The 17,279-nt window shown below is 34.0% G+C and overlaps 1 protein-coding gene across 1 annotated transcript in view; it reads left to right on the plus strand.

Moving 5' to 3' along the window:
* Positions 1-17,279, plus strand: part of ADAMTS19 (ADAM metallopeptidase with thrombospondin type 1 motif, 19) — a gene marked incomplete at its 5' end in the record, with an annotated part of 206,929 nt that overhangs the window by 165,264 nt on the left and 24,386 nt on the right. The window contains 5 exons of the mRNA XM_008585687.1: positions 88-189; positions 5,647-5,777; positions 6,686-6,858; positions 10,850-10,977; positions 14,788-14,908. Coding sequence (XP_008583909.1) covers positions 88-189; positions 5,647-5,777; positions 6,686-6,858; positions 10,850-10,977; positions 14,788-14,908 — 655 coding nt within the window. The remainder of the gene's footprint in view (positions 1-87; positions 190-5,646; positions 5,778-6,685; positions 6,859-10,849; positions 10,978-14,787; positions 14,909-17,279) is intronic.

Consider the following 17,279-nt stretch of genomic DNA (forward strand, 5'->3'; position numbering starts at 1 on the left):
ATCAAAAAAAGCTTTCTCAAGAATTATTGGATTAACCTAAGAAATGTGACACCTTCCCCTTATTAGTTATTGTGCCCTTGTTTCCAGCATGTCATTTGCACAGGACTATGGTGCAAGGTAGAAGGTGAGAAAGAATGCAGAACAAAACTAGATCCGCCAATGGATGGAACTGATTGTGACCCTGGTAAGGTAAGTCATTTGTGTTGCCTGAATTTAATAAGAATATTATACGAAACTTCAGGAACTTGTATTTTCTCTTGCTAGTTACATATGTATTCATCTTAACACTGATTTAGTAGTTTCAGTATATACAAAAATGTTAGCATTTTATCTATTTTTAATTTTAACTTTTATGTTTTTTAAAGTCCATGGTTGTTTTGTTAATATTGATATGGTTGGGTTTTTTAAATTGTTTTTCATCATGATAATGTAAGGGTCAGATATATGCATTACTTTAACAAAAAAGTGAATTCATTATTTTATTTAAATTAAACAGAAATAAAATAAGCACAGATAATAGCATAAATGGTAAAACTTCTCAGAGCTGATGAATTCTTTCAGATATAAAATATTGTATCAGGATAGAAACTGAGTATTAATTTTCCTTGTCAACCTAAGCATAATAAGTAAAATATTCCCATTGACATTTGGAGATTAGTAAATATTTGGCTAAGTAGCTTAATTTAATGTGCTCCATAAGATATAGGAAATTATTAGTATACATTTCCAGGTCAATTAAAAAATCATTTTCCTTTGATGTATATGCAGTAGGCAGAACCTATGTGTACTTATAATTATGGATAATTTAAAGGATAATAGTTTACATAATTTTCTAACTTGTATACTATGAAGGGAAAGTGGAATGGTTACCACTTTACTCATTATTAGTAAGATCAGAATTATTGCCTCTGCCTCTGAAGAACAGAAAATGAACAGCAACATAAAATGTACAGATTACTGGGGGTGAATTATCCGGGGAAAAAATTAAGTTATTTGAAGTGCTAGTTTAATAATACGTAGATTTGAAAAATGAATGGAAATCCAGCAATTTTACTTCTAGAAAATTGTCCTAAGGAAGTGTGCACAAAAATGCACACAAACACACAAAGATGCTTATATAAGGATGCAGTTTGCAATGGTGATAAAGGAGAAACAACAAAAATGTTCATCAGGAGAGGAATGTCTACAATGTAGCAGTTAAAAAAATGAGGTAGGTATATATGTACTAACACGAAGAGATCTACAAGACACATCTGTTAGTACAGAGGCTTGTCAGAAAAATGGATACTTTATAATACATTTGAGATTTAAGGAAAATTGTTTTTACACAGATGTGAATACACACACAGATATATTTTAAAATGTAGAAAATGGTTTGAAAATATACAAGGGGTCATCAAAAAGTTCATAGAAAGATTTAATTCAATTTTTCTGTCAACTTTTTGAAGTACCCTTGTATATTCCAAACTGTAATTAGTAGTTAACTTCTCAGAAGGGAAGCAGAATTGATGGATGGGGGTATAGCAAAGGGAGGTGTGGGTAAATATAGCTTTTCTGCAGACATTTCTGGATTGTTTTACATAAGCATGTAGTCATTTATTACTTCTATGATTTATTTACTTAAAAAAGGAAAAATGTACAAATTGCTTAAATCCAAACTATTTTTTAAAAAAGACTATAAATGTTTTGTCACTAGATAACAAGCAATTAGAAAATGGTTCCTTGGAGGGAACTTCTGTGAAGTATCAGTCAATTGTTTACAGAAAAATATTTTTCTATGAGCGTACAGAGTCAGAATTTGGGTCCATTTTATTTTTTTAAGAATTATACACAAAAGTACAACGTGTGTACTCATATGTAAGGCAGGTCTCATGATAATATAATGAGTAATTTATTGCTTGAATCATAAAACTCTGCACCAGCAATACTTGTTATTATCCCTGAAACACGAAAGCAGTAATATACAGTAATAAAAGCTGAATGATAACCAAACATTCAGCCGTAAGTCCTCAAACACTGTACAACTCATTTGTCTTACTCAGTTGTTCTTTACCTGTATAAATTCTCTTCATTTTTGTAATATAGCGTTTTCTCCTATGATTTTTTCTCATGTTTATGATACTTTGCATTCTTGAGATCTCTGAAATAAACTTATTCTTTCAGCAATTAAAACTATAATTACTCATCAAAATTAAAATGCTATAATTGTGTTAATGGTATTCTTTTAGAGGTGCTGTAATGCTTTGCATATTGAAATAACTAATGAACTTCTCAGTTCCTCAGGCCATGTGGGCTTCTTCAAATACCCATCTGTTCCAGCTGTTGTAAGAGCCATCATGAAAATAGTTTCCAACAATCTGCTCTTGTGTGCAGTAGTGCTAAAATATTTGAACACTTGCAACCTCGCACTAAACACTGCAACATCCGTACATCGCAAACCAAGAAACAAAGTTGGGGATTTTGTTATTTATAACACTCTAGTGATGTAAAGCTGTATAAATCTAGTTCTTCTAAAAGTATATAATTAAGTCTGAGAAGGTTCCTACAGCATTCTATGATTCAAAATGATTGTGAAGATAGAGATTTACATATCATTTATAGACAGCATTTTCCAAATTAAAAGCAACCTGTTTTCTTTCTTCTCCTTTTCTTTTTATACCATCATCTTTGTACAATTTCTATCATTTTCACATATACAATACAAATGTAAATGTATTGGCATTTACATTTAACATATTAAAGGATTGATAAATAATTTAGTAAAAACCAATAAATGTATGCTTTCACTTACAGTATTTGCTATGAATGGAGAGATGGGCAGAGAAAATTAAATACTAATTTACTAAAATTTTAGACGGTTTTGAAGGATTCTACATATTATTTTAGTTATTTACTCTCCTAAATTGGAATTCTTAAAATTACCATCATCCTTCATTATTGGAAATGGTGAAGACTGTGATATTCTAACAATCACAGTGGGCAGATATAGAGAGCTTTCTGCCTACCTGCCTCCTCTTCTCTCTTCCACAATGTATGTACAGGATTTGGTTAGTGAATGATCAAACTCTTTTGACATCTTCCTGGACCTCTTTCAATTGTGAGTTTCATGAACTTTTTAGACATGTCCACATAAAAATTTGGGAGCATAGAAATATAATCAGTTTTTTTAGGTCATGTAATGTTTCAAATAATTTATGTTAATGTTACATATTTTTTCAATATTTTCATAGTGAATTTGTATATAAGATAAATGTTGAGGTTTTTAAACCACGTGTAATATCTTTTTGAAGCCAAATAACACAAATATTGTATGAAACAAAAAACGCTAAAAAATTTGTGGAAAGCATTATTAGGATCATTTTATATGCAAATCCAATAGTATATATCGTATAATATTTAAACAACATTTAACACTTTCCTCAATGTTGAAGCACAGTACCATCTAGAAGACACAAAAGCAGGTTCCTCCTGGTTTCATACAGAGATCTGGTTACCTGCATGGTGACAAATTTTAAATATCATGCTATGCTTTCTTTAAACTTATTGATTTGTGTATGCAAATTAGCTTGCATAAGTTTCCAGTTCTCTTTATCTGCCAGATGTGGTCTAGTTTAAAAGATGTGCAAGTCTAGATCCCAGTCCTTCCCAGCATGTTTTTAGTCTTCTATGAACTCTAGTTCAGCCTTTCAATGCCAGCTTGCTGCTGAGTAGGCAAAGAGCTATATGATGTGCACTCTGGGAAAAACAAACACCCTTCAGGTAGGCCAAAACAATGTGACCAATTGAAGTTTGACAGCTTTCACAGTGGATTTTTTTCCCCATGAATGGCATAACATTGTTAAGTTTTTAAAACCAGTAAGTAATGTAAAAGTTTTTACATGGTCTGTTTTTTCTCTCTTTTCCAATTTTCAGACTGTGTCTTTATACAAAATCCCAACTTACTTAATGACAGTCTTAGCATTTTAATACACTCTGAGTTGTTAAGGGTTATATTTTTTACAGCTTAGATTTAAAACTTCTTGAATCTAAAAGTGGTTGAATTTAAATTTTGACATTATTAGAGAAAATCTTCAGCGACTAATTATGTTATTGCACATAAAAGCATTAACTGGGCTCAAACAATACTATATAGCGTAGTCTTCTAAATTCTCTCTTCTAAAAACAACAATAAAAATGTATATTCTCAAAATAAATTTTAAATAAAGACAAGAGATTAATAAAGATCAGAATTTTGATTAGATTTCTGAAAACTATTCTAATACCACTAATGTAATGATATATATAATAATGTATAATTATTATAGTTAACCTCTATGAAATCCTTACTATGGGCTATGCATTCTGCTTAGTGCTTCATTCAACCCCTGCAAAAACTCTATGATTTAAATATGATTGTTCTTCACATTTTGGAAATGAGCAGGCTGAGCCAGAGCATTTCCGCAATTTCCTCAAAATTCTTTGTAAATCATGTTGTCATTAAGTGCGGAAAATCATTTAGGGCTAGAAGGATTAGCTTGTTCAACCCCATCATAATCTGAATACTACTAATCTTTACTTATTGTTCTCCACATGATTTTATCACCTTTAAAATGTCTGCTATGACCACCATCTATCTGATTTTCAAGAATAAGGAGAAATTATAATAACCTGTCTACCAAGTCCTGGCAATCATTCCTGGGTGATCATAGAAACAATCTCTCTCACTGCTTTTGTTGAAGTTAATGAAAAGTAGAATAAAAATGAAAAAAGAGAATGACTACACTCCTTTCTCTTCTTTCATATTTTTCTTTCCCAGTTATTTTTCCCAGTTAATAGATACCACATAAGCTACAAAATAATTGGAATGAAATGACAGAATTTCAGAATCTTAATTGCTCAAGTATTTCAAACAAATATGATTTTCAAAAAAAAAAAAAGCTTGCTGTAGTGTTAATGCTTGAACTTGATGGGAACTCTTTCAGGGAAAAAAAAGCATAAAGGAAAGTAATGAAATTAAATCTTACTTTTTTTTTAATTAAAAGGAAAGAGTACCCTGAATCACTGACATTTCAAATCAAAATTATTAAATTTGCTAAGATGTCTGCTTTGACCTAGTTGTAGAGGAACATTTATTTCTTGTTTTTCATTCTTATGTATGAGTCTATCCTTTTTTGTTCCTTTTAAGTTGTTACCTGTTTCTTAGAATGTGTTAGTTTTCTTTCCCGGTTGTGCAATCTCAACTTTTCCCCATCGCCTTTACCCTATTTCCATCACAAGTGCTGAATTCTTGGGACTCTAGTAATAACTCTGTGCACTGCTTTCATGACAAGACCGTATGATCTGACACTAGAGCTATAAGACCTGGACTGTTATACTACCATGTTTGAAAGCATTTATATAAATTTATATGAAAACATCTCCTCAATAAATCTAAGAGCCAAATTTTCTCATGGTAATTTCAGGCCATCTATTTTGCCCCTAGCCTCTGCCCTTTACTCTTCTATATCAAAAAGCAATGCCAACTTATTTGATGTCTTTTTTTACAATTCCACATGTTTGGGGCTCTCGTAGACCTGATTTAATTGCAATTCCAGTGACTATATAGGCCAGTGAATGATTTTCAGTTGTGCCCTGATTTGTTCACCTAAGACATAACTTTTGGAATAGTGGTGTAAGGCTGGAGAGTGTACCAGCAGGACCTCAGCGCCTGAACATCTGGCCGGAGAGTGGAGCGTGTGGAGTCCCTGTAGCCGAACCTGCAGTTCTGGGATCAGCGGTCGAGAGCGCAAATGTCCTGGGTAAACTCAAAGTTCCGGGGTTGGGGGAGGGCATTTTCCTTCAGTTCTGAAATGCAAAGGATTTACTGATTAACCATGTTGACAAGCAAAAGAAGCCCCTTTAACTCTTCTTCACTTTGGAAAACACAAAAGTCCCTCAAATTATTTATATTATATAAAAAATTCCTTTGAAGAAGAAAATAAAGACCGACCCTTCTGAGAATAAATAATGAAATCTACAAAAGGTGATTTCTTGAGTAAATCAAATAAGGGAAACATGTATTAGAAAAAATTAAGTGAACATTTACAGGAACTGTGAGAAGAGCAGGAAGATAATAGGACTTCAGAACAAAATTAATGGCCAAAAAAAGCTAAGACTAATGAAGAACAAAAGCATGCTAAACATATGTACAGATAGGACTTATTGCAAAATCAGCTTGTTTAACCCCATCGTTCCTGGAGTGATACTAAGAAAGTGTGAGGAAGTCATTTCAGCTTGTGACCTCTAACTGTTGGTGTGGATCTCAGTGGCAGTCGGTCACAAGTGACTGTAAACAATTTGTATGAATTTACATGAAAACATCTCCATAATAATCCATAGAACCAAACTTTTTCATGGTATTGCAGGCTTTCTATTTTGCTCCCAGCCTCTGCCTTTTATTCCTGGATATCATTTTTATGTCAAGTTGGTTTTGGTTCTTCATGGATTTTGGAAGTTAAATTAACCAAAGATTGAAAAATACATATGGTCTTACAAAAAATAAACGTGGATTTCCAAATACCACCACTCATTTAATGTGTCCAAGTTGTCAAAAGTAGATTTAATAGAAAAGATCATACAACATTAATATAATGGTTTGTGATTTTTAAAAAATGGGTAGCTAACATAAAAAAAAGATAAAATTGATTATTTGTACTGTCTTTTCTAGGCTAGGTTCTGAAGCAAGGGATTGTAATGGTCCCAGAAAACAATACAGAATATGTGAGAATCCACCTTGTCCTGCAGGTTTGCCTGGATTCAGAGACTGGCAATGTCAGGCCTATAGTGTTAGAACTTCGTACCCAAAGCATGTACTTCAGTGGCAAGCTATTTTGGACGAAGGTATGACAAACCAGATCACCACTGCCTACAGCCATCAGATGATTACCTCCTTATCTTCCTGCTGTCAAACACTTAAGCCTATCTATATCTGCAAACATTCCATCTGCTTTTGACTGTATAGCAGAATTTTAATTCCTCCTTTCCAGCAGCCATCAGATGATTACCTCCTTATCTTCCTGCTGTCAAACACTTAAGCCTACTTATATCTGCAAACATTCCATCTGCTTTTGACTGTATAGCAGAATTTTAATTCCTCCTTTCCAAAGTGAGACCCTCCAAATCTCCAAATCTGCCCTGGATGCCATTCTCATTTCCCTTTTCAGATATCTTATTGATTACCCTACTTTCTCTTATCTGTTTAATCTTCTCTATGTTGGATCATTCATATTTAATTTTTTAAACTTATTTAGGATCTCCCACTAAAAACTGCAAACCTTCCTTCAAGCTCATAGCCACCTCGAGCTGGTTTAATCTTCTCTATGTTGGATCATTCATATTTAATTTTTTAAACATATTTAGGATCTCCCACTAAAAACTGCAAACCTTCCTTCAAGCTCATAGCCACCTCGAGCTGGTGCACTTACACTTTTCTCCCCTAACAGCCATTCTTCTCAAAAGAGCTGCCTGTTTCCCAGCCCCGTTTCCCTACCCTCAGTCTAGATTCCACCAACATGTCTCTCTAATGTCATCGAGTAGTCTCATGGAAACTAAACCCAGTGAATGGTTTCCCGTTCTCTCCTTCCTTGATTCTCAACTGCAATCACTTGGTTGACCACCCTTGATTCTTGAAATACTCATGTGCCTTGGTTTCCATAACACAACGCTGACCTGGCTTTCCTACTGTATCTCTGGTGTATTCTCCTTCTGCCTGTTCCAGATGCAATTTTGTTTTCACTCTACATTTTCTTCTTAGGTGATCTCATCTAATCCCATGACTTCAAATAGGCAAATAACTTATGAATTTATGTCTTCATCCAGATATTTTTGGAGCTCCAAATGTGTCTGTACAACTGTTTGCTTCATATTTCTACTTGGATATTTGCAAGTTTAAGACCAAACTCATGATCTTGACCCTTCTTATTCATGTCCATTTGAGCCTTTTTAGTTCTCTCCAATCTCAGTGAAGGTAACACTAATTTTTCAGTTGCACAAACTTGATTGCCTGGTTTATAAGGATGTTTTTGTGGCCTTCTAACTTCTCCTACCTCATCTCCATCATTCATTTTTGTAGTATCCTTTCCAGCCAGGCCAACTTCCAATCCACCCTTTAGATACATGATGATCTCTTGTTTTGGGCTCCTGAAATCAGCTTGTTTCTTGGCATAATACCTTTTCCGTCCCGAGCTTCAATCTCTCTCCCTACTTATTTAACTTGAAAATTTCTACTAATTTTTGGACTCAGTTTATGTCAATTCCTCTAGGAGAAAAATATCCCCCTGATGCTCCAAATTGGATATGTGTTCCTTCCAAGTATCCCACAACCCCCTGTGATAGCACATGTAAATGTTTCTGTGTTCCCTCTGGCATCTGTTTCTAGTGTACTGTCTGGTGTATATTAAATGTCTGATAATATTTATTGCATAAATTTGAAAATAATCAATGTCTTTTTAATGTAAAAATATAATCATTATTACTATTCACCTTACAAAAATCATTAACTGATTATTTGATGGTTAATGCTGCCTTATTTCTAACTGGCCATGTTTAATAATGTTGAAATCACTTGAAACATATGTACTTGTATGTGAAATAAGTCATAGAAAACAGATTTCCTCCACATTAAAAGAAAATCAGTGTTGGATGGGTATCAATTTAAAGCATTAGAGCAGTTGGGCATGACAATTAAAGGACTCTTATAGAATGATGTTTATCATGAAAATGACCCATAATAGCTATTTATATAATCAACAGGTTAGACTTTTTGATAATTTTGTAACACATGTCAAACACATGAATCTGTATGATGAATAAAATACACAATAATAGCCAGCTTTCATGTATTATAGCACTATGAAATTGAAATATATAATTCTTTTAAAAATCTCAAGTCTTGATAACATATGACACCTTAAAATGCAAGTGACTATATCTGTTATTCTTATATAATACACGAATCCATGACTAGGAGAATTAAATGTAGGGTGTCAATGTAGTAGCGAACATTTAGAGAAAAGAGTTGCATGGCTTTAACATTCAGGTATTTTAACATATTCTGTGTATGCTGAAAATTGGCTAAAATCAATGTCTAATGCATATCTTGGAAAAGGTTGGTCTCTTAAATCAAGGCAGAGCCTGCCTGCCAAGTCCTGGCATGTTACATGGATCACTACAATGTCACAGTCTCAAGGGTATACTCCAGAAAGGAAGATTAGTATCAAATGTTTATGTCATCTGTGAAGCTGAAGTAAGCAGAGTGTATTGACAATGTGTTATTAAAGGAGAAATACTGAGATTTTTATCTGAATACTTTCTTGGAATGTGAATGGAATTTTCTAGGAGACTAACTCTTTTCAATGTTATTCATTTATCTGGTTTGCTCCTCTCTTCAATGAAAACTCCAGAAAAAGAATTATATATACCACTTTTAAAGTGTTGCAATTTTAGCAGCTGTTTTTATGTCCAAAGATATGACATAGTAAGCAGTCACTGAATAAACATAACCTACTTTGAGGTGTGAGAGCATACTGAAATGCTTTATTGCAGCTTATAATGGCATCTTAAAGGAAAATTTCAAAACCATGCACATGAAAGGCCATGTTCCAACTCCTCAAAATTGTTCAAAGCAGTATTCAGAAGCCACATGTGAAAACTGTTTGAAATGTTCAATTCGGAAGGCTCATTTAACTGTCTGTCTTCTCTTTGCAAAGTGATACCCTGTTCCATGCCTCTGGCTGTTATTTGGTATTTATAGAATCCCATCAGCATACGTGGAACTTTACTAAAGACATGAGGAAGACCAGTGTCAGAGACTGTAAACTATTTTCCATTCTATTTATACAAGCTTAATAAACACTAAAGGACCTGACTGGTGTCAGGCCAATAGAGTAGTAATGTAGCATGGAAATTGCTCTGAAGGTTCAGATTTGGATAATGGTTCTACTGGTGTTACTAAATACTACAGCTCCTCTGTAGGAGGCTTAGAAGTAGAAACAGCACCTGAAAATATTTTGCCACTCTTTGAGCCTGAGAGGCAAGTGTTTTAACTCCAGCCACCCTTTCTTGTTGCTCAGTGAGTCATTGAAGAACACTGCCAGCCATTCAAGAATTCTTCACCTGAAACAATGGTTCTCAACCTGGGTATCATACATACTGACATGTTTTCTAAGTAAGGAGTAAAGGGGCTTGTTTCCTACCTAGCACATCAGCAATTGTACGTAATGGTGGATATTCTCATGGGATTGTATTGCATTTCTAAACATCATAGTAATGGTAAATCTTATGAGAATTGCACATCTTAGGAGTTTTTCTTTTTCCCTTAAGTAATCTTTTTATTAGAAAATGCTAAATAAATAGGATCAAAAATGAGTGTATGGAACTTAGAAGTGAGACATCAAGGAAGACTTCATGAACAAAGTAAATCTTAATCAGGACTTAAAAATAGGTAGAATTCTGATCTGTACTTAAGATAAAGAGGAAATCTTTTCAAAAGATATGAGCAAGAAATTAGGGCGTGCAAAATATTTTTAAAGGAGATTAATTGGTTTGTGTCTGGTATGGGTTTTGTGCAAGAAAATAAGTGATATGCTTTGAAAATAATTTGAAGCCAGATTTCTTAAGAAGGAAATTAATATTCATTGAGTACCTATTTTTTCCCCGGTATTTCATTTACCACTCACAATAACCTTGTGATATAACCTACTGCAATATTACATTACTGAGTTAGCATTGTATTAGAATGTTTACTCAATAACCATTCTGAGAAGTAAAGCTTAAGATAAAAATATTTATGGAGTAACTTTTTCTCATTTCTTTTCATTTACTCTATATGTAGAAAAACCGTGTGCCTTGTTTTGCTCTCCTGTTGGCAAAGAACAGCCTATTCTTCTATCAGAAAAAGTGATGGATGGAACTTCTTGTGGGCATCAGGGACTAGACATCTGTGCAAATGGCAGGTGCCAGGTAAGTCATTCCAAAAGGGAGAATTTATACATTGAGAGGATTGTGGGACCATTGAACAGCTTCACAGTATGGTAGAAAGCTTTGTATTAAAATTCAAAAGATGTGGGTATAGTTCTGACTTGTACCTTGAGCAAGTGTTATCTACTTTGAAATTCCATTTCTTTATCTGTACAACAAAGAGTTTGTTGTAATCCATACAATCCATTACAAGCTGAAAGAGTGAGATTTTGATTGTTTGGTGTATATATTATAGGTCTGAAACTGGAACGCTTCAGGCATTTCATGTCAAAACATTCCAGACCAAATATTCAAGCACTGCAGTTCTCTGTGTCTTGTGTCCAAAACTGAGCCTATAAAATCCGTCTTATTACTCATATTCAAGTATCATCAACATATTTGAATCAAGTGATTTTTAATTCATATTTGACTTTCTTATAATACTTAAACATTTAATTTGTTCTCTTTTTTAAAAATAATTTTAATGCATGCATGTATGTGCTCTTCCTCATTTATCTTTAGAAAAATAGAACTTCTGTTATAGTGAGTATGAAGAGTATAGTGGAAAGATTAGAGACTAGAACTTAGAAGTTGCTAGTGATATTTCTGCCACCATCTCAGGTTGGCTTCCTCTGGAGGATTAATATGCAGGAATTTTAATGCTGAGTGTTTTTGTGATCAACATCTGTGTTGGGAGAGGAAGGAGGAAGGATTGGGCACAGGGATTAATCGGGCTGCAGTGCAGTCCCAAGACCTTAGCTGACCCCGTGAGAAGCTCTTAAACTGGTATGGCTCTTCAGAGTTGTCACCCTTTGGGGTGAGAAAACCAGGCCTTTTTAATCCTAGCATATACTATTGTTTGAGTGCAAGCTGCCTCAGGAAGGGAATATGGCCTTGGGAAAGGCTGTTTTCTTTAGGCTAGGCAATTTCTGAGAAACTTCCCCAAAACAAGAGAGAAATAAATTCTTTAGCAATGAAAGAGGTGGCTGAGTGGAGCAGCACCAAGTCCATGACAGCCATTAGAAAACTGGGCAAATCACTTAAAATATACATGCATTAACCAATCTGTAAAATGGAGTTGTTAGACAAGTGGTCATTGATTATATGCTATACACTCCTTTGAGAATTTGCTGAAAAGTTCCCCACCCCCCAGAAAAATGCACACGCACACACACACACACACACACACACACACACACACACACACACACACCAAAATCTGAAAGCAATTACAAGCTATGGATGGATCAATCTATAGTCCCATAGAGGTATATAGACTTCTGGGTAAGAAGTTGGGAATAACATGAAACTTAAATGCTTTCCCAGCTCTAAGATTTTATATTTGCCAACATGCTATAAAGTTTAAAGCATAGAATCATGTAATACCATTGGCATAAGAAGCAGTCTTATGATTACATATTAATTTCCTTTATTCCTTGACAGAATATGGGAGTAACCCAAAACATAATTTTTCATTTACCTGTAAAAAATCATCATAGGTATTTTACCTATCCATGTTTTGTTTTCAGATCTACATATTGTGCAGTTAAAGCTTTTAGATTTATTTCATCATTATATGTAAATCTGTCAGATTAGTGTGTCTTAAATGAATTTATTTTTCAAAAAATTATTTTTTAACTGTATATGCCAAATACAATAGCCGAAATTGCTATGCTTTTCACTTAACAGTATTGTGTAAGCCAGATCTTTTACAGAGTCCCTGTCTAGACATTAAAATTACAGCAGCAACAACAAAAGTCCTACACAAATGCTATGTGAACATGATGATTATACTTAAATGAATTCTCTGAAATGGATTATGATTGCTAACAGCCTTAGAATACTTTAAGATTCTAGCTTTTTAATTAAAATGCTGCATTTGGTCATTCAATATAATTAAAAACATGCCTTTTTTTCTGGCAACACTTTGTAAGTTGGGGATTTGGTTGGAGTGTTTTGTTTTATCACAAAATATACATAGCACCAAAGCTGAATACAGAATTCTAAATTTGGTGAATAGAGGGCAGTTGAAAACAGACAGCTTTCTGCTGGTGACCCAAGTCGTCTCTGTGAAGTTTCTGCTACTGAAGAGGATGAGGAAGGCTCCATCCTGTATTATCATGTTATTTGCCCACCTGTAGTATGCAGTGGTCCTTCAAGGCCTGACACCAGTGAAATGGCATCACCTTTTCAAAGTAGTTCATCCTCAACTTTTGGATTTATGTGAGCATATTTTGATTAAGTGTGGATATTTGAAACTACCAATTATAAACTATCAAATCTAAAACTTTTATTTTAAAAAAATACGTGATTGTTGAACTATAGTACATATGTATATCCCTAACCTTTACTTCAGGTATTTACAGATCTTGTAATATTCTAGTTACAGGGTTAGGAAAAAACTAAAAAACTGCTAAATACTAAATACCAATCTATCCAATCATTTGACTACTATCGATTGTTCCCTAGTTTCCAAGAAACAAGCTGGGTGCTAGAGATGGAACAAGAAAGCCACTTTTATCATTTTGAAACCACTCTAAGTTCTACTCTAAATTTATCCTTATTTGTGTGTAAAAGAGAGACTTTTTTGGTCAACTCAGGATTCCCAGGTCTTTTCATGTGTTCTCCTCCCACACTTTGTTGTGTTTTGTAAATTTCCTATGGTGGCTATTTCTTTCATCTAGAGACATTCTCTTTATTTCTCTCTGAATAAACTTTGACTTAATGATCAGAGTTCTCTGCTAAAGCATTTCTTTGTACCTCCTGACACTGATAGCCCCTGCTCGACAAAAGGCAGGAGTGCTGTATTATGCAGTTTTAATGTGAATTTTGCTCCCTGGGATATTCATCCTGCATTTTGTAATCTGCTTGCTTCCCCCCAGGCCCCCAACAACCAACATCAATCACGAAGACCCTGTTTTTGTTTCTGTTTTATTTAATATTTTTAAATTTCCTCTAAAATAATGGAAACTTGTTCTAAATGGATGTATGATTAGTCTCTCTTCCAAATCTTCTTGAGTAGGAGGAATTGTATAATCCTACTATTTATTCCTGACAATATTAAGATAGTAAATTCTGCTGTTTGAGTATGCACAACTTTGAAAAATATGATCATATTTTCTGAACCTCAGTGGGAAGCAAAAATTATTCACAAGAAAAGAATCAGTCGATTTGATCTCAGAAGATTGATATTAACAATATTCTTCTGGGAGCGTATAAAAGTTGATTCCCCAGCTGTTTATATGTCCTTTTAGCAGCCATGGGGAATGAGAAATTCTTACTCACATTCATGAGCTACATGCCAAAGAAGATGGAGCTAGAAGTTTATTTATGAACTGTAGTGAAAATAAATATTTATAGTTAGCTTTTCCAGAAAGTTAATATTTAACATTTAGCATTTGCTCTATAATCACTTTCGGAGTGAAGCCATCAATATAGTTAAGCATATCTGTTCTATGTTGAGTAGAACGAATTAAATTAATCATACTATTTTAATAAAAGTATGATTTCCTTGGGGATTTATGTAAATTGCATTTTCCCAATAATATATTTTTTTCCAAATTTCTTTAGGATATCATTTAATACTTACTATATGAAAAGTATTCTCATCACTGTCTTGTTGTTTGGTCATTTGACAAATTATTTGATATGAGCTTGCTGTATTAGTTTGCACCAGAAAATCTGACATAATACAGGTTTGTCAATTAAACATGTCTGGTTTGTAGAGACTAAATTTGTCCTAAATTAGTAATAAAGGAAAAGAAAAAGAAAGAAAACCTCAATTTATGATGTGCTGTCATTCTCTTGTTACAGAAAGTTGGCTGTGATGGTTTATTAGGGTCTCTTGCAAGGGAAGATCATTGTGGTGTATGCAATGGCAATGGAAAATCATGCAAAATCATTAAAGGGGATTTTAATCACACCAGAGGAGCAGGTAATTTTTCTTTATTTTTTTCATAATTAATAATCCGTACTGTCTTTGACGACAGAGATTTTTCGTGATGACATACAATACATGTGACATGAACCAGAAATTCTAACAAGCCTGTTTCCCAATAATGAAAATATGAAGTCATCTGTCATGCATTTAATAAGTTAGAGCAGCTAGGGAATAATCTAATTTGCATTGGCTAATGTTATCAGGTTTCTATAACCTTATTCTCCAATGCAAAGCATGCTAACAGAAAATAATGATTTGTAACAGCCTAAAGCAACCATTGGGAATATTAGTCTTCAAGTTTTCAGCTATTTTCTTCATTTTTTCTTACTGTTTTTACTAAATTTGAAGGGAATAAATTTTTGGAAACAGAGGGTTGATAGCAGTGTAGCATAGTGGAAACAATAACAGAGGGAGGGTAGAAGATGTGGAATAGTGTTCCAAATATATTAACAGCACAGATCATCCTGTATTATTTTGTTTTCTCATCTATAAATATTAATACTCAGGGGATATGAGGATGAAATGACTATGATTGATCTATGTAGTATGAGTTTTAAAATAATTCACAACAAAAAGTGACATTATGCTATACTGAAATATAATGACCCACAATATATTCCATATGTGGAAAATGCTCTATACTCAGGTTCTCAAGCTTACTGCAAAGAAGCAAACATTTTCTGTGTTTATATCAGTCTCTTTTCTGGATAGGTATCCACTGCACCATTATTTATGACTCTATTTTTATCATCATTAAAATGCGTATATAACACACACCATTTTCCTATTTTAAATTCCTTTCTTGTTCAATATGACTACCAAAAAACCCGAGACTAACATATTTATTAATACAAGGAACAAGCCACTTGTGTTCGAATAATCAAGAAAACTGTGTTTGAATAATCAAGAAAACTGAGTTCATTCTAGATGAGAGTCCTTCAGAAAAGAAAGTTAGACACAGCCTTCTACAGAATAGATATGACTTTTTGCTAGGCCCAAGAAGAATGAAAGATAAGTGAGCCTGAAGATCTTAAAGTCAAAAAAATAACTAAGGCCCAATGTAAATCGTAGAGCAAAATCCCAGCCTCCAAAGGTGTGAAAAGGTTGATAGGTCCCATAAGTCAAAATCTGCCAACACTCATTTAGAAAAGACATACTTAGCTGAAACAGGCTCTCAGACTTTCAACTAAGAAATGGAATTATAATAAGTTCTTCTGCCTGATTGAGATGAGAGTTTTTATAGTGCAGAAGCTCAAATAAAATCTGAGAGACTGAAGGAATTTAAAGATACTAGCATTTTTGAATAATATTCTTGCATAGCTATTTAATATGCATAGATACAGTTCACTGAAGAATACTGATACATATTAAGCACTTATGTCTTTATTTAGTTGTAATAACACTTCGGTTTTCCACAAAGCATAAAAAACAGAAATACCATTAAAAATTCAGTCATGCTTTTCATTCTGCCTGCAGTTATGTGGATGCTTTTCCCCCCTAGATATCTACTTCAAACCCTCTTTGCTTTTATTTCACTTTAATTTCTAGTTTTGTTTGTTCATTATATGTAAGTTATATTAACAACATCTGTTATTTGGAAAATGTCTGAGGTGCCTATGATATTAGGATTATCAGAGACTAATAATGTCACTTTCTTCCTTACAACTCTATGTTAGTTTCACATTGTGTATGGGGAAGAAATCAGAATTCTTAATTTGGTCCGTAACGTCCTATATGACATTGTCCGTGTCTGTCTCTCCAGCCTCATTTTATGTAAATTTCCCCTTCCTTCTCTAAGTGGCAGCCACCAGATTTCTTAGAGGTGCTCAAACTGACCATGCTCCCTCAAGCACCTCACATTTGCAAATGTGGTTCTAGACGATTTTTGTTAGCTTTGCTCGGTGAATTCCTAGACATCACTTAAGTATTAGTTCAAGTGTCATTTCTTTATAGAAGTGGCCCATGAACAACCTCTGCCTTCCATCACTAATGACCACTTCAGTGATGTTTACCGTATTTGTATCCTTACAGTATAGCTCTAATCACATTTGTAATTTTATATTCATCTTTCCTTCCCCACTAGACCTTAAGCTCAATAAGGAAAAACGTGTTATTTTTGTTTAACACCATATCACAATTACCAGCATAGTGTGTGACCCAAGAATATTTGTTAATTTAATTAATCATGACATACTACATTGTTCAGAACTTTAAATTAAAAAAAAACTGTATGGGCCGGCCCGGTGGCGCACTGGATAGTGCGTCGCTTGGGAAGCGCGGTGGCGCTCCCGCCCGAGGGTTCGGATCCCACATACAGACCGGTTCCCGCTCACTGGCTGAGCAAGGCGTGGGAGCAACACCGAGG

This window comes from Galeopterus variegatus, unplaced genomic scaffold, assembly GCF_000696425.1.
Source record: "Galeopterus variegatus unplaced genomic scaffold, G_variegatus-3.0.2 Scaffold3671, whole genome shotgun sequence".
Taxonomy (NCBI): domain Eukaryota; kingdom Metazoa; phylum Chordata; class Mammalia; order Dermoptera; family Cynocephalidae; genus Galeopterus; species Galeopterus variegatus.